This window comes from Pogona vitticeps, chromosome 1 (genome assembly GCF_051106095.1).
Source record: "Pogona vitticeps strain Pit_001003342236 chromosome 1, PviZW2.1, whole genome shotgun sequence".
Taxonomy (NCBI): Eukaryota; Metazoa; Chordata; class Lepidosauria; order Squamata; family Agamidae; genus Pogona; species Pogona vitticeps.
The window spans coordinates 324848270-324872886 of NC_135783.1; the positions used below are offsets into that span (position 1 = coordinate 324848270).

The 24617-nt window shown below is 41.4% G+C and overlaps 1 protein-coding gene across 2 annotated transcripts in view; it reads right to left on the reverse strand.

The window, feature by feature from the left end:
- Positions 1-7076: 7076 nt before the first annotated feature.
- The window catches only part of STON2 (stonin 2), an 88880-nt gene continuing 71339 nt past the window's right edge, over positions 7077-24617 (reverse strand). For both annotated transcript variants that reach the window (XM_020777778.3, XM_020777780.3), the window contains 3 exons: positions 17245-19128; positions 11837-12039; positions 7077-10378 (listed from right to left, as the gene is read on the reverse strand). In XM_020777778.3, coding sequence (XP_020633437.3) covers positions 10295-10378; positions 11837-12039; positions 17245-19128 — 2171 coding nt within the window. In that variant the 3' untranslated portion in view covers positions 7077-10294. The remainder of the gene's footprint in view (positions 10379-11836; positions 12040-17244; positions 19129-24617) is intronic.

Genomic DNA, 24617 nt, shown 5'->3' on the forward strand with positions numbered 1-24617 from the left:
CTCCACGAGATGCCTCTGGGAGCACACGAGACAACTAGATATGGCTTCCAACCTGCTATGGACTTTTCCTCCAGGAATCTGTCTAATCGCCCTTTATCTAAGCCAGATAATGTCACCACATCGTGTGGCAAGGAGTTCCACAGACTAACAACACGCTGGGTCAATAAATATTTTCTTTTGTCTATTCTCACTCTCCCAGCACTCAATTTGAGTGGATGTCTCCTGGCTCTGGTATTGCTTGACCCCTTATTACGTCCTGTAAAAGCCTACTGGGACTGTGAATACACTGTGGTTTGATTTGTAGTTTCTTTTATGCTTTTATTCAGTTCAGGTGATCACACATAAACCCCAGATTGTTCCATGCCAGTGTGATTCGATCTGACCGCACAGCCCTCCCTCCTTTTATACCATTTACTGGCTAATCCTAAGCTCTTCTTTCTTTCTTTCTTTCTTTCTTTCTTTCTTTCTTTCTTTCTTTCTTTCTTTCTTTCTTTCTGGTCTGTGCAGAGTTGATCTAATGCTAAACGAAAGTACTGATGCAATGATCCTGCTATTTCAGAGACAGAGCGCTGGAGTGGGTCCCAAAACATCACACCCAGATTAGTACCAGAACACTACCCATAGTCATATGCCCTATCCTTTTACAGAACAAAACAACTGATTTCACACAGGGAAGACACCAACTCTGCCACTGCCTATAGCTCAGCCCGTCTGCCGCTGCCAGCACCAGCTGCTCCGGATCCTGGCCCGCCGCCTGTCAGGGGTGCTAGCACCGCGGCTGCAGCCACCCCCTCAGGTTTGGTGGCTGGAGATAGCGATCCAGCGACTTATGGCTTGCATGCCCACAAAGAGGACTCTGCGTGCCAGCTGTGGCATGCATGCCACAGGTTCATCATTGCTAGTCTAGGGGATTATGGGAGCTATCAACTGGCCCACTGCTAATTCCTTCCTCCTTCTAGCCAACATTTGCCTTAGTGTTGGTCTTAACCTCTTTTTTTCTTATGTCATTTAGGAGCCCTGAGCTGGTTACTTTCACAGAAGGGCTGGGTGTCAATAAAATCCCTTAAGAGCTATAAGCAAAAGAGTAGTTAGGTCTCTGGTTGCAGATCCAGAGACTGAGAGTTTGATTTCCCATTGTGTATCCTAGAAGAGCCAGCCTCTGTGGCCTTGGGTAAGCTGCACAATCGTACGGTGTCCCCAGAAGAAGGGAATGGGAAACCGCTTCTGAGTGTTCTTTACCTGGAAAATCCCGAAAAGGGTCTCCATAAGTCAGAATTGACTTGATGACACATGATTAACAACAACAACAACAATGCTGAAAGCATACAGTAACACACAGATGTTGAGTAATTGGTTTTTACTATACCAGTTCTGTTTATATCTTTAAAATTATTTCAATGGTGAACTTTCTACAATTTCTGCTTGCTTATCAGAGGGGTTGCAGTGCAAAGATCACACCACAAGGTGTCTGAAGTGTTCCTCTTTAATGGAAATGAAAAATGTATAGGTTTTGTTGTTTTTCTAATCCATATTTCAGTGTAAAACAATGTGTAGCCTGTATAATTAAATTGTAAACCGCCCAGAGAGTGCTTGTAGCGCTATGGGGTGGTATATAAGTCCATGTTGCAACCCCAGACCTACTGGAGTATCCCACCCTGTAGTTATGCTGCCACCAACCATTCGCTCCACCAAGTCACCCAGACCAGGAATGGATTTTAATAAACAAAAGAACAAGGTTTATTGAAACAACAAACAGGGTAAATAAAAGGATCAGGTAAATAGGATACTGGAACTTGGTATAGTCCCAATCGTACACATACAACAGATTGGTTCCTACGGAACACTTTAAGGTAACGCACAGACCCTGAACCTATCAGTTCTGGCTACCTAGATAGAAACCTGAACCTATCAGGTATGTACTATCTGACGAACAGTTGTACCCAGTCTGACCCACAGTCTGACCCACAGACTCCAACTCCACTTCTCCACATCAGCTCACCTACGATGGACTTCCTCCAAATATATATACAGTACAGCTCCTCCCCCCTGATGTCCCGCCTTCCACTCCCCATAGGATGGAACTTTCCCTCCAAACCCATGACAGACAGGTACCATCAGTGCTGTATGTGACAGTCCAATAAATAAATAAATAAATAAATAAATAAATAAATAAATAAATAAATAAATAAATAAATAAAACAAGGTAACAAGCTTAAAATAGGGGCAAACTGTTCTTGCATGCTTTCTTCAACTGGGATTTAAGGCTATTAATCGTTCACATTTTCTTTGTTTTGTTCCTCCCAGTCTGATCATTTTGTTTTTTTTGGACCAGAGCAGGATGGAATCAATTGAAATCATGATTTAAATGACATTTTTTTAAACTGATGTTTTGATTATTTAAATTTAAAAAATCAATTACATAAACAAGTGCAAAAACAAAGGATGTTTTTGGTCTACATAGACCCTCCCCCAAACGCGAAGGCCATTAGGGAGATCTTGAGTGCCACATCATTATGAAGGATCTTTGTGTCTACCCTTGAGAAAAAAAGAATGAGGAGAGATATGAAAGCACTTTTCGGATACTTGAAAGATAATCGTTTAGAAGCAGGGTAGGATCTGTTCTTGATCATCCCAGATTGCAGGACATAAAATAATGGACTCAACCTACAGGAAGCCAGATTTAGGCTGAATATCAGGAAACACTTCCCAATTGATGGAGTAGTGTGACAATGGAAACAATTACCTCGGGAGGTGGTGAGTGCTCTAACACTGGAGGCATTGAAGAGAAAATTGGACAACCATCTGTCAGATCTGCTCTGATTTGGATTCCTACATTGAGAAGGGGGTTGAACTTTATGGCCTTATAGGCCCCTTGCAACTCTTATGTCCATGACCAATCTGACGTGCGCGCCTCTTCCCATCTCTTTGTGGATATAAATAGAGATGAGGATGAAGCGCTATCTTGGTTCATGAGTAGTCAAATCAGAAATTGCCTCCCAGTGGCCCGACGAACCATGAATCAATTTGTTGGTTTGTCGGGACATTTCTTGCAGACAGCCCCTATATATAAAGCCCCATCCCCCACAGCCTTCCTATGCCGTGTGGTGTAAGAAGAGGAGGAAACAGATAAAAGCAATCCCCAGCTCTGCTGTCTTTAGGATTGCTTTGATCCCGTCCCTCCTCTTCTGGAAAGGGGAACTGAGCCATCCCCCAGCCCTGGGGGTGTGATTCCCTTTGGGCAGGCTTTAGCAAGCCACCCTAAGGGAAAATCCCTCTCTGCTTATGACCCTGAAGAACAGCTGATCTGCTGGGGGCCTAAGCAGATGGGGAATGAAGGGACGAATATAAAAGGGTTATATTTGTTACTTTGTATTCATCGGGGTCTCTGGACCCCAAGAATACAAAGCAATGAATATCTGACAAATCAGGGATATTTGTTTTTATATTCGCCCCCATGTCTAGATATAAGTAAAAGAGAGCAGCGCTGTTCTATGCAATGTGGCTTCTGAATTGATTTCCATGTGGGAAGGTGGCTCCACAATCACGTTTCAAACTGCCTCTTATTTCACAGTGGCCAAGTATTTTATATACTGTACAGTGCATTTTTAGACCTCCATTATTCTACCCTCCCTCCTTATGTACCTCTACAAATTATCGTTTGAAGAATGTTAGCCTCTTTGCTTTAGTATGGAAGTGTGTTTTTCATCACTGTTTGGCATTGTATTTTAAAAGGATAAAGAAAAATGGAGATGCAGAGCAAATCTTGGAAGCTGCCTTCTGTTGAGTCAAATTACTGATCCATCCGGTTGGCAGGCATGCCCTGCCCCTCATCTCACATCTTCAGTCTCATTCCTGTAGGCACTTTGAAAATTCTAGGCGTATTTGAAATGTCTTGTGTACTCAACAGCACTGAAGCATATGGCACTGTTGTAGGTGTCTTTATTAAACGTACAAGAAAGAAGAAATGAAACCAGAAGGTATATTTGGTATATTATTGCTCCATGAGACTGCAGCAATGATTTTATATTGGTAGAGCAAATCAACATTCTATAAGGAAGCTCTATAAAAGGGGGCCCAAACAAAATATTCTAACATTTAAACAACAAATCAGTACCAAATTTGGCACTGTTGTAGTAGATAGTCTGCTCTTGCTCTGTAACAAATTTGGGGAGGTTACCTAATGAAAAAATGAATAATTTTTTAAAAAGCAAAAATGTTTGGGGAAGTTTGGGAAAAGGATTTTAAAAAAACCTGTTTTGCCTTCCTGATCAGAAATAGGTGACCCTGAATGTCCCCAGATTTAATATATGCCACATAAATAGAAAATACTTATCCTGCTTATCTTGAAAGAAGTTGTTTGGTCCTACACACTTTTAATTATTTTGAAGAAATCAAGGTTCCAGGGCCTCAAATGTGGACCCTCAAAAGGGAAATACAGCCACATTGTTATAAAATTTTACATAGCAAAGGGCAGCCTGAATGTTGACAATACCAAGAGGAGCAGTCAATATGTTCTACAAGATACCCTCTTGTGCTCATCACTCACTACCATTCACAGAGATAGCAGGTCGCAAAAAATCCCAGAACCTGACTCCTTTGTGATGAACCACTTCTCAACCAAACACAAAGCAATTCTTATGGCCATTTTTCAACAAGTTCTCTGGATAACTATTACGTGGAGTCACAAAGTAATTAAAATGCCTAGAAGAAATGGTAGTATGCTGAAGAGGGTATTCTGTACACCACCTTGTCTGCTAACGTAAGTGTGGTCAACATTCAGGCTGCCCTTGTGCATGACCCACCACTCCTCTCGCCAGGAGTTTCCTGTTAATAACTCCAGTTCAGCTGCTTGATTCATATCAGTTTTATTAGAGTTACAATCTTCTGTGGTCACATGGCCAGTGCGACTTAGACATGGAACGCTGTTACCTTCCCACAAAGGTGGTCCCTATTTATCTACTTGCATTTGCATGCTCTCAAACCGCTAGGTTGGCGGGAGCTGGGACAAGTGATGGGCCGTCACGTGGATTCGATTTTACAGCTGAGGATCTACAAACCTTACAGCACAGAGACTTCTGCGGTTTAGCCCACAGCGCCACCAAGTCCCACACCTTTCAGGATAGCATAGCCTTGTCCAAGTGTGTAACTGGCATCTCTGATGCTTGGCTCCTGTCACAAGTCAATAAACCTGGTGAGGGTAGACAGCTTCTGGCACCCTCCCACACATCCTCTTCTTCCAAGATAGGCATTGACCCCTTGCCTTGCAAGTTCTGCTTTTATTCCCTTAGAAAGCTGCCTCTTAAAGCTTTCTCATCAAGACAGTATATCTTCTGCAGCTGCAGAGTGGGACGCCTTCCAGCCAGCTTGATCCTGAGGCAATTCACCTTCTTCCCAGCTGCTTCCTATTTTGGGGCTGGGACCATGTGGCTCAACAGAGTTGCACGCCTGCACCCCCTCACACCTTTGCTACGTAGTTTGGCACATTTATTTCTGCTGCAATATCAAGGCATTTTCTGGTTTTTTGAACCACTGATACAGAAGCATAACATTCCACATTCATAAACAGGAGGCTTTTTGAATAATTGAATTTTCTGGCTTTTAAAAACAGGATACAACTCCATAATGTCTACCATTGGCTATGTTGGTGAGGTTGCTCACCGGGGATGTACTGGTTGGGGAAGGCAGCTCCATAGCAAGGATGCAGCAAGGAGAAGACTCCTACTGTGCCAGCTACACCAAACAATTCAGCCTGATAATTTAGTCCCTTTTGTATCAGAACAGGGTGGGTTTGATTTAAATCTAATTGATTGAAATCAGGATTTAAATTTAAAATTTATATTTTTGATTGTTTAAATGTTTAAAAATCATTTAAATTAATTGGATTGTCAAAAATCATCAATTTTTATCCACCCTGGACCAAAATGAAGTAAATGGAGGCTGATGCCCCTTTGATTTGCAAACTATCTGCCACAAGTGATTTATAAACTGAAAACGATCAGACCAAGATTTCCTTGTATGGCGGATATAAATAGAAAAATAAAGTCATGCAACAACGAAGAGATGGCTTCTGTGAATGTAGGATTTCATCTGCATTTATTCAAAGTTCCTCCCATAATTAAATGCAAAATGGCATATCTCTGAGAATTTGCCAGCAGCCGGGGAGGGGTTCACAATAAAATATATAAAGAATCAGCCAGTGTACAGACTCTTTCATAGTACAACATCAAAAGATAGAAACCTGTTACAAAATAGGTAAAAAAAACACTCAGTCACAGTAGTGCAACAGAATATGAAATATTTCTCTTTATGGAGGCAGTGAAAAACAGGCAGGAAGCAACAGAAGCCCTTTTTATTTATCACGACAAGGCCTTTAAGGCTGCTTTAAGAGAAAGAGCATAAAGACAAAGAGTTATTCCCACCACAAATTGAGGATTCCACCCATTCCTGCCCAGCTAGCAAAATCATTCAATGCTTTTGTCTGCAAGTAGGGGAAAAAAACATCCTATTTAACAGCCTGTAACTCCATGGACTGGATGTGAACATGACTCTTGAAGGTTAGTCCACAGAAGGAATGTGTACATAGTCTACCCAGCTTGCAGTTTGCTAGAGGAATCTAGGACTGTGGTGCAGCTTTTAGAATTCTCTGTGAGACAGAGCTTTAGTGCTGTAGTGCATGGGGATGTACTCGAGCTCTCTAACAGTGTCTTGCCAAATTAAACATCACAGGATCCTTTAGAATGAAGCCACGAGAGTTAAAATGGTATCAAAGTGGTACACTTCTGCAACACTGATACTCCTTTAAAACTCTCTTTGTCAAGAGTACAGGCTTGTCGTCTGTTCATTCAAAACAAGATGCTTCTTGGCCTACCAATGCTAATGTTTATATCTTTTCCTGCTAACTAACACTTGAGCTCTTCAAATCTTAAGAACGGCAGTGCATTATATAGCAGAATATCTCCTGAATGTGGCTGTTTGCTTGAAAAACATTGAACCTGAACCATTAGTGTATGAAAATAGCCATTTGGGTACAGTTGAAAAAGTGCTGTTTTTTTTTTAACTTTTGAGACCCTAATAACTTGGGCTAAGTGGCCAGAATCTTGCTAGTATAGCAGATAGTTATCTATAAATTGCACAAGCCAACTGCCCATTGCATACTTGATCATGCCTGGGTTGCACAACTAGCTGAGCACCTAGGCACTTGACAGGTAGCTGGCAAAATGTGCAACCTGCTTGCATGACTGCCCTTACATACAATGCAGTATTTCACAATAGAATTTCTGGCCCATATGACTAAAAGGTAACTTTCTCAAATGTCCATCCCCTCCATCCAATAAAAATATCTTAAGATCAGCTGAAACATGACCTGAAAATATTATAAATCTATTGAGTCCAAGCAACAGGGCATCCAGCAAAGTGTTTTCAAATACTGCTGTACAACAGTAAAGTCTGTGATTCATTCAATTCTGAAGACCTTTAGGGGGTCAAGATTTTAAATGAAGCCATGGCTGCTGCAATACTTGATGGCTGTTCACCAGCTGTGCAAAGTTACTGCACTGGAAAGGCTTCATACCAATCTAGACAGAACCAACATGCAAATGTATTTCCCATTTGTCCTCAAACAGATGCTGTAGAAGGAACACCTCCTTCTGAGCAAGCAGCACATATAAATGTCCCTTCAAAACTGGTGATTGTTCCTCTCAGTGGTTCAGAAGGAGCACGGAGACTGATACTTCCTGCCCCTTTCTGAACCACCGAGAGGAACAATTACTGGCTTCCTCACCACAAGGTTGATAGCTATTGTCAGTTTTTCTTAAGGGAGCATTCCATGCACTCATTTGGAACCTTATCTGTTAAGAGGAGAGCTTGGGAAATATCTTTTTGGACTACAAGGCCAAGTCTGACTTTCCAAAACATCAACTTTTCCAAACTCTATGCAAGGACGGTGTGATATAAAAGTTTGTAATATTCTTTGTGCAATGGCTCAGTGAGTTATACTAGAGACAGGCAAAAATATTAACTTAAATATCAAAATGTCCCTTTTCCAGCTTCATGGTAAAAGTGGTGCACTAGAAGCAAGGAGAGTTCTGACATTTTTGTGGTGGTGGTGATGAACACAGATGGACCATGACACTATGACTCCTTGTAGAAGAACAGAAGATGGCACTCCTGCACTTACCTATACCAAGATGCATAATATCAAAGCACGTGAAGTTATCTGGCATGTGAGGCAAGATTCCATAAATACAACTTCTCATGCCTTGCAGTAAAAATATAATAACAAATTTAACAACCAAATCTTACCCTTTCATGTAACCCAGTATTTGCTACCTGAGGAGGCTGCCTCATTTTTCTTAATGCCATTGAAAAGGTACTAAATATCTTTACGGGGTCGGATGGGGATAAGCCTATACAACAAAGTGGCAGAGTGTTTCCTACAATTCTTGTTCTATATACAGAAGACGAAAATCCTGGACAGAAAGCCTACTAGCAAACCATCAAGTACTTCTGTCCTACAGAATGTCCAAATGAGACTATGTCATAACATATAGCACCCCTCCCACAATCACTGTTGTCATAAAAGATGGCTGCCCTTAGAAGTTCTGATCCACACATTATTCACCTCAATGACATCAATGACATCTACCTGACATAAACAACAGCTTGGTGAGCCAATTCTCATAAGAATTACAATATGCAGTGGGGGTATGCATGTATAAATGTGATTAAACTCTCCTGTCTGGACTATGGTTACCATCCACGTTTCCCACTGCCCACCTTCCCACAGTGCACAGTGGTGTTTTTTTTTAATTTAGGAAAAATCCCACAACATGCCAAGGTAAGTGAAGACTGGCTTTAATAACTTACCTGAAGCAGGGATTGGTTGGGATAGGATAAATAATTGTAGACAAAGTTCTGAATAGACTGAATATACTATGCAAAGTACAATACTTCATTTCTTTCGTCTATAGGAAGGTAATCAGAGCACTACACATCCTGTTCAGGTATTCAGACCATATGAGTTAGAACACTCTGGATTTTAAATACTCTGATGCCCCAAAGCCAAGAGTCTTTGGATGTTAATTTCTGCACCTGTGTGAAACATATTATGGAAACATAAATCCAAGAGGCCTGACAGCAAAGCCAGTATATTATGCTTGCATATTATAAAGTAATAACACCTGCTACTGCTAGCTCATACATATGTTACACTGCTGATTTTGTAAATGAAGATATAGTACTGGGACAAAACATGAAAGCACCACTGTCACCATCTAAGAAATTCAGTGGTATGTCTTCTTTCCATCATGCCCATCTACATAAGCTGTAGTCTGTTAAAGAAGCATTGACTGGCTAATTAAACACTGACTGGTTAACCAACTGTATCCAATGCTCTTAAGGGTCATGCAAAAGTCTGAATTAATTCTATTTCTTCCAGGTATTTTCCCAAGCAGGAATCACAAGGCAGAAGTCCTTGCCCTTCTACTGGCAGCTATGAATGCATCAAGTTTAAAGAATTACCCTGGACCCAGCCTCAGACTAAATGAACAAAGGAACTCTTCTGGTGACTAAAACGCAAGGAAGAAGTGCAATATTTAAATGTTCTTTCTTAATAACAGCAGACAGAAATGTCAAACTATTTGCCCTTCACCTACTGGAATTTCCAGTGATTGCATCATCATTATCTTAGAACTGCAGAGCTGGAAAAGACCCTCTGTATCATCAGGTCCAGCCCCTGTCAAGGAGGCACAGTGGGAATCAAACTCCTAACCTCTGGCTCCATAGACAGAACCTAAACCACTCTACGTTTACATGGGTTGAGAGGGAAAGGCCGTTTCTGCCTTTACCTGCAGGATGCAAATACAACAAGAAAGAGATTCTACGCTACCTCCATCTCCATCACCATTGTCTAGATGACTTAGAAAAGCTCTTCTGAAGACTGAATTCCCAGTTTTTAGGAAGTGTCGAGTGCAAAGAAGGAACACATGTTGACAAAATTGGCTACATGTTTTTTTAAGCTGTAGCTATCAAAATGCCATTATTTCACTGCAAGAAAATCAAAATTAAGAACGAAGGCAGGGTCGAACACATTATAAACCTATGTATGTAATGCTCTTCCAGGCTGTTGTAAACAAATCTCAGATGAGGTTCCTCTCTATATAAGGTCATAGAGGGCAAGGAAACTGTATGGCCCTCCAGACTTTATGGCTCCTCTAAACATAGGAGCAAGATGCTGTATTTCTGCTTCTACAATTCCTGGTGTGTTTATTGTTCCAATTGCAGGTAGACTTCTCCTTCACTGCACAGCACAGTCCTCGGGGTTATCAGTGTCGCCTTCCATCATATCTCGATTCAAACTCTTTTTCTTCTCTATTTCCACCTGATAAAGAAAGAAAAGTGAGAGTTGTGCAAGATTATTGAAACACTATCTGACTTCTGTTTGCTAGTGTCCTTAGACAACTGCAGCTTGCTCTGAAGCCAGGTTAAGAACCATGTGGTCTGTAAAGCTGCATGTAACACCCTCAGGCTGCTTTTGTGCCCCCCCAGAAGACATCCCACATTTGGGGCAATTTCTATTGCAAGTAGTCAGGAAGATCACACCTTCAAGGCTTGTCTAAAACAATGGACATTGTTTTAGGCAAGACATCTCTGTGTTTTTAAAACAGGAAGTGAGTTTTTTAAAAAAACATATGGCCCTCAGATTACTTCCTGTTTTATTTGGAGGTGCAGAGGATCCTGTGGCTGGAAAAATGGCTCCCCAGATCTTACCCACCCTTGCTCTAAAGAAAGAAGGACCAACATCTAATCATCCCATTTGTCAAATGGCCAACACCTAATAATCTCATTTGTTAAATCAAAGTGGACTCCAGCCAAATATAACCCCTTCCATTCCTAGCAATTTAACTAAAACAGCGAAAGAGGGGAAACAAACAACTTGTCCTGGGATATTCCATCTAACGGAAAAGATCCCTCAAACACAGTGGATATAATACAGAGCAAGAGGCAGCTCAGCTAATGAGTCCCTGAATGCAGCAGTTGCTGCCCTTCTTCATTAAAATATCCCCATAGCCAAAAACGTCTGGAGTAGTGGATGCATTTCTCCTTTCCTTGCCAAGTTTATGAACACATAAATATAACTTATACTGAGTATGACTGTAGATCCATCTAACTATGGGCAAAGTTATGTTTGGACTACAACTCCCATAATCCCCTGAGTCTTAATTGTCATTCCCCCAAAGTAACTTTTCCCATTTTTGTAACTTCTAACTCAATACTGCATGCTAGGATATGCTATGGCTCTCCATGGTCTCTGTCATGAACCATATTGAGCATTTCTAATTACTGAAGTTGGACATGGAGACCTTTTTCATGCAAGACATATGCTGCTCTTGCACAATTTAAAATAGCAGACCTTAATGAGATAACATGGTGAATGAGGTTGATGACTCCACTTTAGACTGCAGTCTGAATTTTACAGGAACCTTTGTAAGTGCTGAAGTTATTTTGGAAATAAGGTTCACTACCATGGTTAGGTTCTTATAAGTTCTAACAAAAAAGGGAACAGATTTACCATCCCAGTGAAAACAGTCACAAGTCCCCATTAGACTGTCCACTGGATTGCTCATAGTGATCTTCTAGAAGGAGATACTTGGAAAAGTTATCTTTCCGGAGCATAGCTCCCAGAATCAACCGTTCAATATGGCCAGGGAATACTCCCTTGATTAGCTCTGGCTGGGCAGTGTGAAATCAAGGGTTTTCAAAAGGCATTAAGAGTTTCCTCCTTTTCTCCTGCCCTACAAAATGTCTACATATCTCTTTATCAACTGCTCAGTTGTACCTTGTAACTGTAGTGTGCTGAATAGTTGACCCACTTCCTGACATCTGTCTTGCCTTCCACAGAAATAGACCGAACGGTGGCTTTGGAAGCTGAGGTGGTTGGCATGTCAAACTCCACATCCACATAGTGGACAAAACTGGAAGGCACTTCCCGGTCTGACCCAAGCTCCAGATGGCAGAAGAAGCAGTGAGGATGACCTGAAGCTATGTGGAGGAGGTGCGAGACAGCAAAAATGTGGAAATTAAAATCTCCAACTGAGAAAATGATCACAAACAACCTCTCAGCAAAGCATCACTCAAAAACAATTTGATATTATACTAATAACCATGTACATTTAGTATATCAAATCTTCTATGGAGAAACATGCATACAACATGAGATTTCCATGTATTACAACAGAGTGACATCTAGATGGTAAATGCAGAACCCTTGAGAGTTTCTTATAAAGTAACACTAAGCCTCTTTTAAGAATCATATCAGATTTTAAAAAACTGTATTAATTAATTAATTGTATTAATTGCATTTTTTGGTATTTATTATGTTGTGTTGGTATATTTTTATTGCATATTACAAACTGGCCAGAGAGTGGCAACATTAATGGGGCAGTATTGAAAAACAAACAAACAAAACATTTTTTGTTTCATGGATTTAGAAACAAAGTCATGTTGGATTGGAAAAGGTACCTAGAAAATTGGTCAGCTAACATTAAGCTGATGGCTTGGAAGTTCTTGTTTGATTTTCTAGCACATGTGGATTATTTGTCAGAGGTCAGGACCCACCTGAATTTCCCTGCTATTCTAAATATATATGAAATTCTTGTCTGCCTGCATTTATGTGTATGAATATGTGATTTGTTCCTGGCTCTGCCTGTCAGCCCTGATTCTGCCCACTTCTGCTGTTCCTGCCTCTGCCTCTGCCTCTGCCTCTGCCTCTGCCTCTGCCTCTGCCTCTCTCTCCATCCATCCATCCATCCATCCATCCATCCATCCATCCATCCATCCATCCATCCATCCATCCATCCATCCATCCATCCGTTTTACACCACTTATCTGGCTACCAAGACCACTTTACCAAATACAAAGGGCACTTCTGACAGGGCTGTTTTTCAGATTGGCCAGTAGCTCAGGGGCCATTGTCCCAAGGTGTGTGGCCAAAATGGGAAGGTTGCATTGCTTATTTATTTAGAAAAGAGTATCACTGAGTATTTATTTATTGAATAATGAAATTAATTAGGGACAGTTTACCCATCCCTATTATGAAAGAAGAGATTCCACAGCAATAAAGAGAAATGTTATTCTTCTAACAGTTAAAAATAAAATAAAAATCAAGAACGCCTCATCTCAAATATAGGCACACATACTTAATTGCCATAATAAATTCCAGCTTTTAATTTTTAAAGGGCTGTTTTAGTTCATGAAGTGCTATACATTCGCTAAATGTGGCACTTATTCTTTCAGACCAATTCATTAAGCAAAATCCATTCATTCAATAAAACCAACTCATTAATTTTAAATTTTATTTCCATATGTCAGAACATTGGTACTTCATTTAGTATGGCAGCACAGAGCAGCAGCAACAGCCAGCAGCACCAACAGAGGATCATAGCTTTCTAATTCTCTGCTACTAATACAGCCCCATTAATGGTTGAGGCATGTGGCGAAAGAGAGTGAAGAAAAGGAGACTTCCAGAAGTAAAGTTCAACTGAATAAAGACTTCTGAAACTGATTAACATTCAAGGCAGAGAACTTTTTTTTAAAAGTGTGCAGGTGTGCAAGGAACCCTGAGGACATGACAAAATTGCCTACAACATCTCACTGAAGACATTTTTGAAGAGAGAAGAAAAGCTTTTTAATTTTGTGCATGGATGCTAGTGGCGATATTTGGCCTTGGGAGACAGGACACTCTGCCCACCTGAAGGATGGCACAGGTATAAATGTGATTCTTCTAACTCCCTGGTTCCTAACCTTGAATAACCTAGGTGTTTTTGGACTGCACCTCCCAGAAACCTTGGCCTGCACACCTGGTGGTAAAGGCTTCTGGGAACTGCAGTCCAAGAACATGCGAATTACCCAAGGTTGGGAACCGCCGTTCTAAATGACAGAAAAGTTCAAATCCTGTTTATATCTTTTATCTCTTGTGTCACTGACTTATGCAAGGGGACCATTCTTTTGGTGGGGTATATTTCTGAGTGCCAGTAGTTTTTTTTCTGTTTAATTGATTTATGCCATGTTTTACAGTGTTTTAAGGTGTTTACTTTGTTTATTTAATTGCTTTAATTGACTGAGAGCTGTCTTGAAAATATAGTGTATAAAATAAAAATATAGGGGACTATATTTCAGAGACTATGGCCTAAATCCAACTTCTAGTCCCAAATAGAATAGATCCACCACATCAATAGAATTTACATAATTGATGAGTTAACTTTTAGCAATTGACTCAATTGGTACAACTGGAAGAACAAAAATTGGACTGAGATTTAAGAGGGCTTTCTGGATTGCCCTTTTACTGTTCAATTAAGTATCTCACCCACAGAATATTATGCACATATGTGTGTTCAGATATCACCATCTATCACTTGCAACTATTCCGTATTCTCTGACTGCTGCTTCCATCTTTTTTTTTTTTTTTGCCAGGAAAAAAAATCCATTAAGGAAAGGAAAACCAGTGCTTTTTAACCTGCAGCACTACAAGCCATTTATCTAGTATGCACTGGTTGTACTGTTTGAGCAAAGTACTGTTTCAACATGGACAATTCAGGGACAAAATTTAAATTGTTTCTCTAGAGTCACAAAGCTCAGTGCACCCACTCCTTCAAGATGGAGAGGGTAAGAAAAGCTATTACTCTGTCAGGACCAGGAGCGGGAATCAGAATATGCCCTACAGTGACAACAACAGCACCATGCCGTCAGGTCAGTTCTGACTTAGGGTGATCCCTTTCAGGTTTTTTCAATAGACAGTACTCAGAAGTGGTTTACCATTCCCTTCTCCTAAACCTCTGGCTCTACAACCAGACATCTAAACCACTGAGCTATCCAGCCAGTCATCCTCTAAATAGCTATATTTATTTATTTATTTATTTATTTATTTATTTATTTATTTATTTATTTATTTATTTATTTATTTATTTATTTTATTTATATCCCACCTATCTGGTCGTGTCAGGACCATTCTAGGCGGCTAACAACATTAAAAATCATACAATAGATATACACATAAAAACAATTTTTCATGACAGAGATATTAAACAGGATAGGAAAACTGAAGGAGAGGGAAAAGAGGGGTTTTATATAGCCTTTTCTTCCTTTTTGTAAATGTAGGATTGTTATTCAGTGATGGTGAACCTATGGCATGCGTGCCACAGCTGGCACGTGAAGCTTTTTCTTCCGGCATGCGACAAACCTTTTGAAGTGGCTGCAGTTGGGATTCCCCCTTTCTGTTCCTGTCCGTCCCCATGATTCCCCCTTTAACTTCCTGTCCATCCCCATGATTCCCCCTGAAACTGCCACTTCCTGTTCCGGTTCTGATCTTCCGGGCGGCACAGCAGCCACTGGTTTCTTCCCCACCCCCTCATTTTGGGCACTGGAGCTGAAAAAGGTTTGCCTCCACTGGACTAAATGAATGAACTGACTGATCAAGTAATTGCTCCCCTAACCACTAGGACACTTCATTAGCCTTCTGTAATTTTTCCTATATATTTTTATTTAAAGCAAAACAAAAGCACTTTAATAAAATTTGTAGGGGATGTGCTTTACAGCTGACTTTCAGATTCTCATACTCAACGTGCAACACCCATTTCAGAGAAAGGGACACTTGATTTTGTCTGATGTCATTCAAGTGCCAGATTTCTACAAAATTCAGACCCAAAGTTACAATTTAAGTCCTGTTCTCACTCAGTTTGTGTTGCCTTTCTCACAGTCAAGGCAAAAATATATTCGATGAATCACTGTTTTCTTAACACTCTTTGTTCTGCTTGCCTATTGGCTGGTTTCAAAGCACACTCTTGCACAGAAGCACTGAATCATACCCAGTTGGGACTGAGGCTCCTCACAGCGTGAAAACAAGGGTTATTTTGTCAGCCAGCAACAACATGTTGCTTATGAATCAGGGAAATGCAAGAGAAGTTACCAAGCTGTTCTTGAAACAACCACAGCACTGCTCTCAGCGGAATCCAATTTTACAGTCTTGATCTTACTGCACCAGACCAGCTTGGCATAGAGTGCATGTGTGACCACTTTTGTGACACACAAAAACAGCTGCTCCTCAAGCACAACAAAAGACAGCTGCACAATTACAACACTCGCCTTGTTTTAGCAAAGGGCAACTTGTACTTTCACGGATTATCATAAAATCAAGACTAGTGAGATCCGAGCTAGACCAAATTTTATGAGAAGCCAGAAATTCACATTAATTAGTGCAAGGGTACCAATCTTTTGCATACTGTAGTCAAGTCTCATTAAACAGAACAGTACTTCATTTTTAGGGGGGTCTTTTCAAATTGTATAGCAAAGTAGACAAATAATGTATTCAAAGTAAGTGGTATTAATTTAGGTCTATTTTCTCACTTGGGCACTATATCTATGCCTGAGCTGAGCTCCTTCAAAGTGTCGGTGGAGGTTTGTATAATTAAATACTTCCCCATACAAAGAAAGAAAGTAAAACAAAAACAACCACTGCTTCCACCAACAAAATCCACCCTACCTCTATTTAGAAAACAAGATATCAAGGCAAAGGATTTAAAGTTAACCCAATATTTTTCTTCTCCCTCTAGTTTTCTACATTTGGAGGTTTTCATTTGTTTTGTCTCTAGAGCCTTCACTCATGTGAGCTTCCAAAAATATGAATTTCCACCTGTGGTCTCGAGTAATTTAGCCAACACATTTGTCTACTACTTCAGTGAGAACTAAGCACTACTATGGTGGCATCTATAAAGCCTGTTTTACAATATTAGAAAATCTCATTATGTCTTATTGCTAATTATGTCATTATTGTCTTAATGCTGGAGAATGGTAATACTACACCTTAGCGTTTTCCTCCTAAAAGCAAGGGGACAAAGATCAGTCTTTGCTCCCTCAACTCCCCTGAGTAAACTCTTCCTTTGGGCCTTTCATCTGTCAGATGTATTTCCTTTAAAAAAAAAACAACCCCTGAACTCTGCCTTCTGACCAACATTCCCTCTAACTGCACAGCTGCACAGTGCTGTATTGGTGTAATGCACCAGCAGATAGTTTTGCTGCTCATTTGGTTCTGATTGCCTCCAAAACATTGTGAGGGTTTTGCTCAGTGCTGGTGGAAAATTAGAGGGAATGTTGTTTCTGACATTTTTAGTCACCAGGTTAAGCATTATTGCAAGGTACTCTAATAAATTCAACATTTTTTCTAGATTACTCCATTTAAGCAGCAGTACCCACCAGAGTTTTTATCAGGCAGTCGATTTATCCTCCATACAATGGAATTGAAGGCATGTTCGTATTTGGCCGTTCCTAGTGTTACTCTCATTACTGGCTCAGAACCAGAAATGCTGGTGGATCCAAAGCTAGCACTTCTGTTCACCTTTGCTTTCAAGGATTTTTCCCCGAGAACACTATCCCGGCGGAAATTTTTCACCCATTCCTGAGGCACTGGGTAGCGGATCATCACATTTTCACAGGGGACCTGAGTTAAAGGATCTCTGTTGGAGGAGAACCCTTGTGACATCATGAGCCAGCTCTGAAGTTCCACCTCAGCACCATTGATGTTAGCTGCCACCCTCAAAGTAAAGGGCAATGTCTTTTCGGAAAACACAGTACTAAAACGCATCAGTTCGAACCGGCAGGCATCCAAGGGGTTAAAGAGAATGATGCGGCCAGTGGCAAATGCCTCCTCATCCACACATGAATGGAAATGGCAATTGTGCAGTTTAATCCACTTGGTGGTGGTGGTGGGTATGATGTCCTGCCGTGAGACAATTTCATTCCCTTTGACCAGGATGTCATTGAGGCCCAGCCTGCATTCTGCCAAGCCAGAAAGGAAAGTGAGAACATGCACATGCGTCAACACATTTTGCTGCAAAATCCTGTTATCCCCTTTGGCCAAGATGCCATAGAACTCATCTTTTACGTCCACAGTGATTTCTTCCTCTTGGTAATTTAACCCCACCATGCTCAGGTCTGTAGAAGAAGCGTGCAAATCCATCAGTGCATCCTGGACTGCCTTGATGAAGCTGAGGAAGTCTTCATAATTAGTGGTGCCTAGTTTAATTACCTGTTCCCTCTCTGCTGTGTGAGAGACAGCTGGCTTTGGCTGGTACTTCTTTTTCTCCTTGTAGGTGGTGCGGTCTATCCTCACACTGTGTATCCTTCCATTCTCATCATAGTTCTGAAGCTTGGGCTCTGATATCTCATGGTTGATTTCAAGCTTGAATTCCCTGAAAGGCTTCTCCAGTCCCTTCTCGTAAAAGAGCTGCAAGTTCCCGCTCTCAGTCAGTTTAACATATATAGGGCCCCAGTGTCTAGAGGACATTATATTCTTTTTTTCTGGTATCCTCAGCATCATCAGCCAGCCATCTTTTCGCTGATGTGGTCCCAGACTGGAGAAGGTACTGTCCAATTCAGTTGGCATGGTGGGGTCATCATCGGGTAGGGCGGGGGTGCTCAAATGATCTGGGTCTCCAATCTGCAGCTGCTTGAGTTGCTCTACTGCATCTCTGTGCCTGAGATGTTTATTTGCCTCAAAGAAACTGATGCTGTCACACTCCTGATGGAGAATAATGAGAGAATCTCGCTGCTTTCTCCCAGGGGCACCAGAGGCAGAGGAGGTTTGGGAGCGTCTGTCTCGTTCTTCAAAGAAAGAACTGAATGGATTAATAGGGGAAGGTTGAACATCTCTCAGAGATTCATCAAGGAAAGGATTTGTAGCACTCCAAGGGGGTGTCCCGCTCGCAGAAGGCAGCCTGGTTATTGAGGAAAGGTCTAGTTTCTGAACCTTAGAGAGGTCACTCAGTGTGCTTTTGGGGCGATCCCTTTTTTTAAAGGATGAAGAGAGAGTACTAGAGTTTACATCGATTATCTGTGCTGCTGTTGTTGTGGGTGGTGGTGGTGGAGGAGGAGTTGTTATGTGTGTTGGGGGGTCTGGTTTCACAGGGGATAAAGCTAGTGGAGAAATACAACTGACTTCATTGTCATCAAAAGTCACCCATCTGGGGAAACGAGATGTTGTTGGAGTTTCACTGTGGCCATTAATTGATGGGCTCTTTGGCTGCCAGCTGGTGGCCTCCATACCTAGCTCTTCATCTTCCAGAAGAGATGAGGAGTTGTCTAAAGAAAAAGGAGGGAAAGAGGGCATCATTACCATAATACACAATCTACATAATCACAATCACCGCCATCATTTTAACTAGGTACATAATGATTACAATATAAGGCAAGTATGAAAAGATGTGAGAACTTTCAGAAGGTTTCTGTAGGGGGAAAAGACATACTAACTCTCTTTTATCTCTTTCATGTTAGAGGAACAATTGGTAGGATTCATATGGAAATAAAAGAAGTTCCTTTCCAAGAGCTCTTACTGGCATTCTGATTTCCTTTCTATTTAGCTTTGATATCTAATGCTGGTGTCTGGTAAGATATACTGTATTCAGATTCTTGGAAGCAGAATATATGATTCTACTGCACAGACAACTGAAACACACACAATCTCAGAGAAAAAGAGAGAGGAGACAGCACTATCTCCTAATCTGCATTTGTGAATGTTTCTGTCATCCTTATAAAACTGTCTACTCTGTCAGCAATATTTAATTGCTTGTCAGTTTTTTTGCCTCAGAAAAGTATAAGTGACAAGCAACCCAAATACTTAGAAAGTAACTCACAAAGCAGACTCATTACAATTTAGCAAACTTTAATTGGCTTTGACTTACAGAAATATATTCTGTGACACAATCATGTTCTTGATTTCTAAGTATCTCCATGTTAGATATACAGTGGTACCTCGCTAGACGCCGACTCCACTAAATGACAAATCTGCATAATGATGAATTTTTGCGACTGCTATAGTGATTTGCAAAACAGTCATTCCAATGGGCGATTTTCGCTTGACGACAATTTGGTCTGTGCTTCGCGGACTGTTTATTCGCAAGATGATGATTTCCACAGCTGACTGGCGGCTTCGCAAATGGCTGTCCTGTGTTTTCCGGACCCATGCTTTGCAGGACAGCCATTTTTACAGCTGATTGGTGCTTCACAAAATGGCTGCCCTGTGGGCGATCTTCGCAAAACAACGAGGTATTTTCCCCATTGGAATGCATTAAACGAGTTTCAATGCATTCCAATGGGGAAATGGTTTTTGCATGGTGATGATTTCGCTAAACAGCAATTTCTATGGGACGGATTATCATAGTCATGCGGGGCACCACTGTATCCATAAGATGAGACTGAATGAGAGATAGAGGAGGAGGAGAGAAGATGAAAGCAGCAGCACGCTAGCACTTTGGCTTTGCCCACCACCACCTGCGATGTCTTCCACCACATCAACCACGATGAGCACCAGCTGCCACTGCCTGAGGGGGGGCACATGCACTCTGAAACTCATGTATTCAGCATGGTATCTTGCTGGAGCACAGACAGTGGCTGAAGAACAGGAAGGAGAGCATAGTGATAAAGAGACTCTTCTCAGAACGAAAGAGTGCAAGTTCTGGGATTCACCAATGCACTTCAGGGATTGGTCCTTTTAAAGTTTTTTTAAAATAAAATAAATGATCTATACTTCAAAATGAGCACTAGAGCAATCAGGTTTGCTGATGACACCACATTATTCATTGTGATAAAAGATATGTCATGGGGAAATTTTTAACAGTTCCAGGTTGATCTCTCCAAACCAGGTGTATCAGCATCAAAATGTCGAATGTGCTTTAGTAGGACCCCTTATCTGTGAGATTAGAATCCACTGATTCACTTATCCACTGCCTGAACTGGCAACTAGAGAACCAGAAACCATGCAATGTGTAACATTTGATACTTCTGCTTTTTTGGCATTGTGGGTGTGGGAACAGGAACTGAACCCCTGCAGATACAGTGGTCCTATTTTAATTGCAAAGCAAGAACAATGGGACAGATATATGGATGGGATGACTACAACTGACAAGAAAAAAAGATCAGCCATTATATTCCTGGGAAAAAGACAAAAGAAATGGATGGGCGTGGCTAGGAACTAGAAGACAAGTAGTTTTGAGAGGCACCATGTACTGGAGACCAAATTGCTAACATGCGCTGGAGTATGGAGAAAGCCAGAGAGTTCCAGAAAAACATCTACTTCTGTTTTATTGACTATGCAAAAGCCTTTGACTGTGTGGACCACAGCAAACTATGGCAAGTCCTTAAAGAAATGAGAGTGCCTGACCACCTTATCTTTTTCCTGAGAAACCTATATGTGGGACAGGAAGCAACAGTCAGAACTGGTCATGGAACAACTGAGTGGTTCAAAATTGGGAAAGGAGTAAGACAAGGCTGTATATTGTCCCCCAGCTTATTTAACTTATATGCAGAATACATCATGCAGAAGGCTGGACTGGAGGAATCCCAAGCCAGAATTAAGATTGCCGGAAGAAATATCAACAACCTCCAATATGCAGATGATACCACTCTGATGGCAGAAAGTGAGGAGCAATTAAAGAACCTCTTAACGAGGGTGAAAGAGGAGAGTGCAAAAAACGGTCTGAAGCTCAATATCAGAAAAACCAAGATCATGGCCACTGGTCCCATCACCTCCTGGCAAATAGAAGGGAAAGATATGGAGGCAGTGACAGATTTTACTTTCTTGGGCTCCATGATCACTGCAGATGGGGACAGCAGCCCCGAAATTAAAAGATGCCTGCTTCTTGGGAGGAAAGTGATGACAAACCCCGACAGCATCTTAAAAAGCAGAGACATCACCTTGCCAACAAAAGTCCGTATAGTCAAAGCTATGGTTTTTCCTGTCGTGATGTATAGAAGTGAGAGCTGGACCATAAAGAAAGCTGACCGCCGAAGAACTGATACTTTTGAATTGTGGTGCTGGAGGAGGCTCTTGAGAGTCCCCTGGGCTGCAAGGAGAACAAACCTATCCATTCTAAAGGAATGATCAAGCCATTCCTTAGATATCTCGCTTGGCTTAGAAGCTGTTTTAGGGTTGTTCCAACTTGACAGCAGATAAGACATAGTGATGGAAACAGCAGTACTCTAGCTTATTGGCTCCCCACATTGGGTAACCCAGATGTTTTTGGACAAAAATACCAAGAAGCCTTCACCACTAGCTGTGCTTGCCAGAATATCTGGGACTTGTAGTTCAAGAACATCTGGGGACCCAAGATTAGGAACTACAGCACTCTTGACTATGGACAGTGCCCAAAACAGACAAGGCCAGTCAGCAGAGGATGTCACAAAACTAGAATCTCCACTTGCTTAAAGTACTTTATGCGACTCTGCTTCAGCTGCAACTACACAAGCAGGTCAGCAGGAAAAGCCCTCATTTCACCCCCACCCTAGCATTTCTTATGAAACCTTCAAGGGGTTCCCAAATGATATGCTGAATAGTTCTAATGCTTGAAGAAAATTGCTGATGCCTTGCGAAGGAAATTCATTCATTTTCAGGAAGCAAAAATGGGTCTCCCTGCAAAACCTGCTCAAGTTTCAGCGTCCGCCAGTTTCATTTGCTTTCTGGGTGAGCAGCCCAACAAATGAATTCCCAAAGTGCTATTGTAACCCTTCCTCAAACATGGATGAGAAACCTTTGGGCTCTCAGCAGGCTTTGCACTCCAGTTCCCACAATTCCTTATCATAGTGGCCAAGGCTTATTTATGGGAACGGAAGTCCCAAAAATCTGGGCAATCAATTGTTCCCTCAGTTAAAAGGATGTTATAGAAAAGGCTACTATTTTTAAAAAATCTGTCTTTTCTGTAAGTGTTTTAAGTGCCCTGGAAGCCACTGGATGAAGAATTAAATACATTTGTTCTAGAAAAATACATTGAGGCCCATCTCTGTGACCCTGGACTTTATTCAAACTTTACCCTAGAGAATAATAGTTGCAGCCAAAAATGGAAAACGGGGAGAAACAAAGTCCACTTGGTTAATGATACAGTGTAGCTAAAATATATGCAAGAAGTAAGCAGGCAACATATGGCAGAGGCTGGACCATGTGGTTCATTCCCACGCCTGTGCCATCTAGACCTCGTGGAGGTGTGGTGTTTGTTGGTAGAAGGAGCTATTTGCACCAGACATGCAATCTGCATATGTTGCCGCTCTGACCCAGACCTTGTGGAAGCCATTTTCCAAGTAGCAATTCTGTTTCCTCCTACTGTGTAAATCAAGGCCTTTGCTGTCTGTCATACTCCTTCCTCATCTAGAAACCCACAAACATGAATTTTGTTCAATCAAAGTAATTTAAGAGTATGACCAGAAGGTGGTGCTATAAAACCAACCTACTAGATGATGTCTTTTACACACCATAACTATAAGGGCATGTCCAGACTGACACTTTCGGGTCGGTGTGATCCAAATAGGGTCAGTTGTGGTCGGGGGGGGGGGGAGGAGTGATATGTAATTTGTTGTGATCCTTGAATCCAAATGACAAAAAGAGAGAGCGTGGTGGTGCAAGGGGAAGAAAAGCAGCCAATGAAAAGCAGACAGATCCATCTGTCCTTTGCACTCCCATTAGGCTTCACCGACTTTGGAGAGGGGGAGGGAGGGAGGGAGGAAACATAGAAAAAGGAGTGGGGCATGCAGAGAAGGAGAGCGTGCAATTTCGCACTCTCCTCCATCTTACCAGTGGAAATGAAAGCAAGGGACCCTCTCCTTTTGCACCGTGTATTGAAAACACACACACACACACACACACAGTGTGTGAAAGAGGAAGAGGAAGATGGAGACGAGGAAGGAATGAGAACTGCTTGGAGGGCACAAAGCAGATTAAAAAAGAAACCACATCTCACTTCCCCAACTGGATGACTTTTGACAATGAAGTCACCTGCATTTCTCCACCAACTTTATCCCCATACAAATCACATTTGCACAAGTTCATGCCTTTCCCCTCCCCCATGAGCAAAGCCTTCCACAACAGCAATCGCAAAAGAACAGGCTGACTGTTAAGAAAGACACAAACAACCCACCCAAAGTGTCAGATTCTTCATTGTCTAGGAAACAAAACAGAACTCATCCTAGTCTACACAAACCCGTAGAATTTATACAAACTGAACAATTTAAGCGAAAATGGGGCAATTTACACAAGACAGTAAGTGTTCTTATTGTTGCAATAACAGTATGGAGAGCTCCTGCAAATCCCTCATGGTCCTTGATAAAGAAAAGAACATAGCAGTTTCTACCCTAGTACTATTTATGAAGTTTACATCCCTATTCTAGCACTGTATACAAAGCAGAGAACTCAATACTTCTTAGCAAAATCAGAGGAGAAGATCTGCCCGTGATCGCATGCCTCTCCAGCAGTCCAAAATGTTGGTCCAGGAGCTTTCCTTACAGAGACAGCCCTACAATTAGGGAAGCCATCCAAGGCTAGATTTTAGTTGCTAAGAAACAGCGGCAAAAGGTAAATTCTGTAATTTGTAATTATTTTATTTTTATCGCCAGGGATGAGAAGCAGAGCTTATAGGATATTTCACTTCCTGTTCCAAAATAAGGGTGGCTTTAGATATAACTTGAATTAAGTGCCACAAGTAGCAAAATGTCTTCGGTCAGACCTGTCCTTGATCCTTACTGACAGAAGTTCACTTCTACGTGGCTATATTGGACAGATGGAAATTAGACACCGACCTTCTCATCAA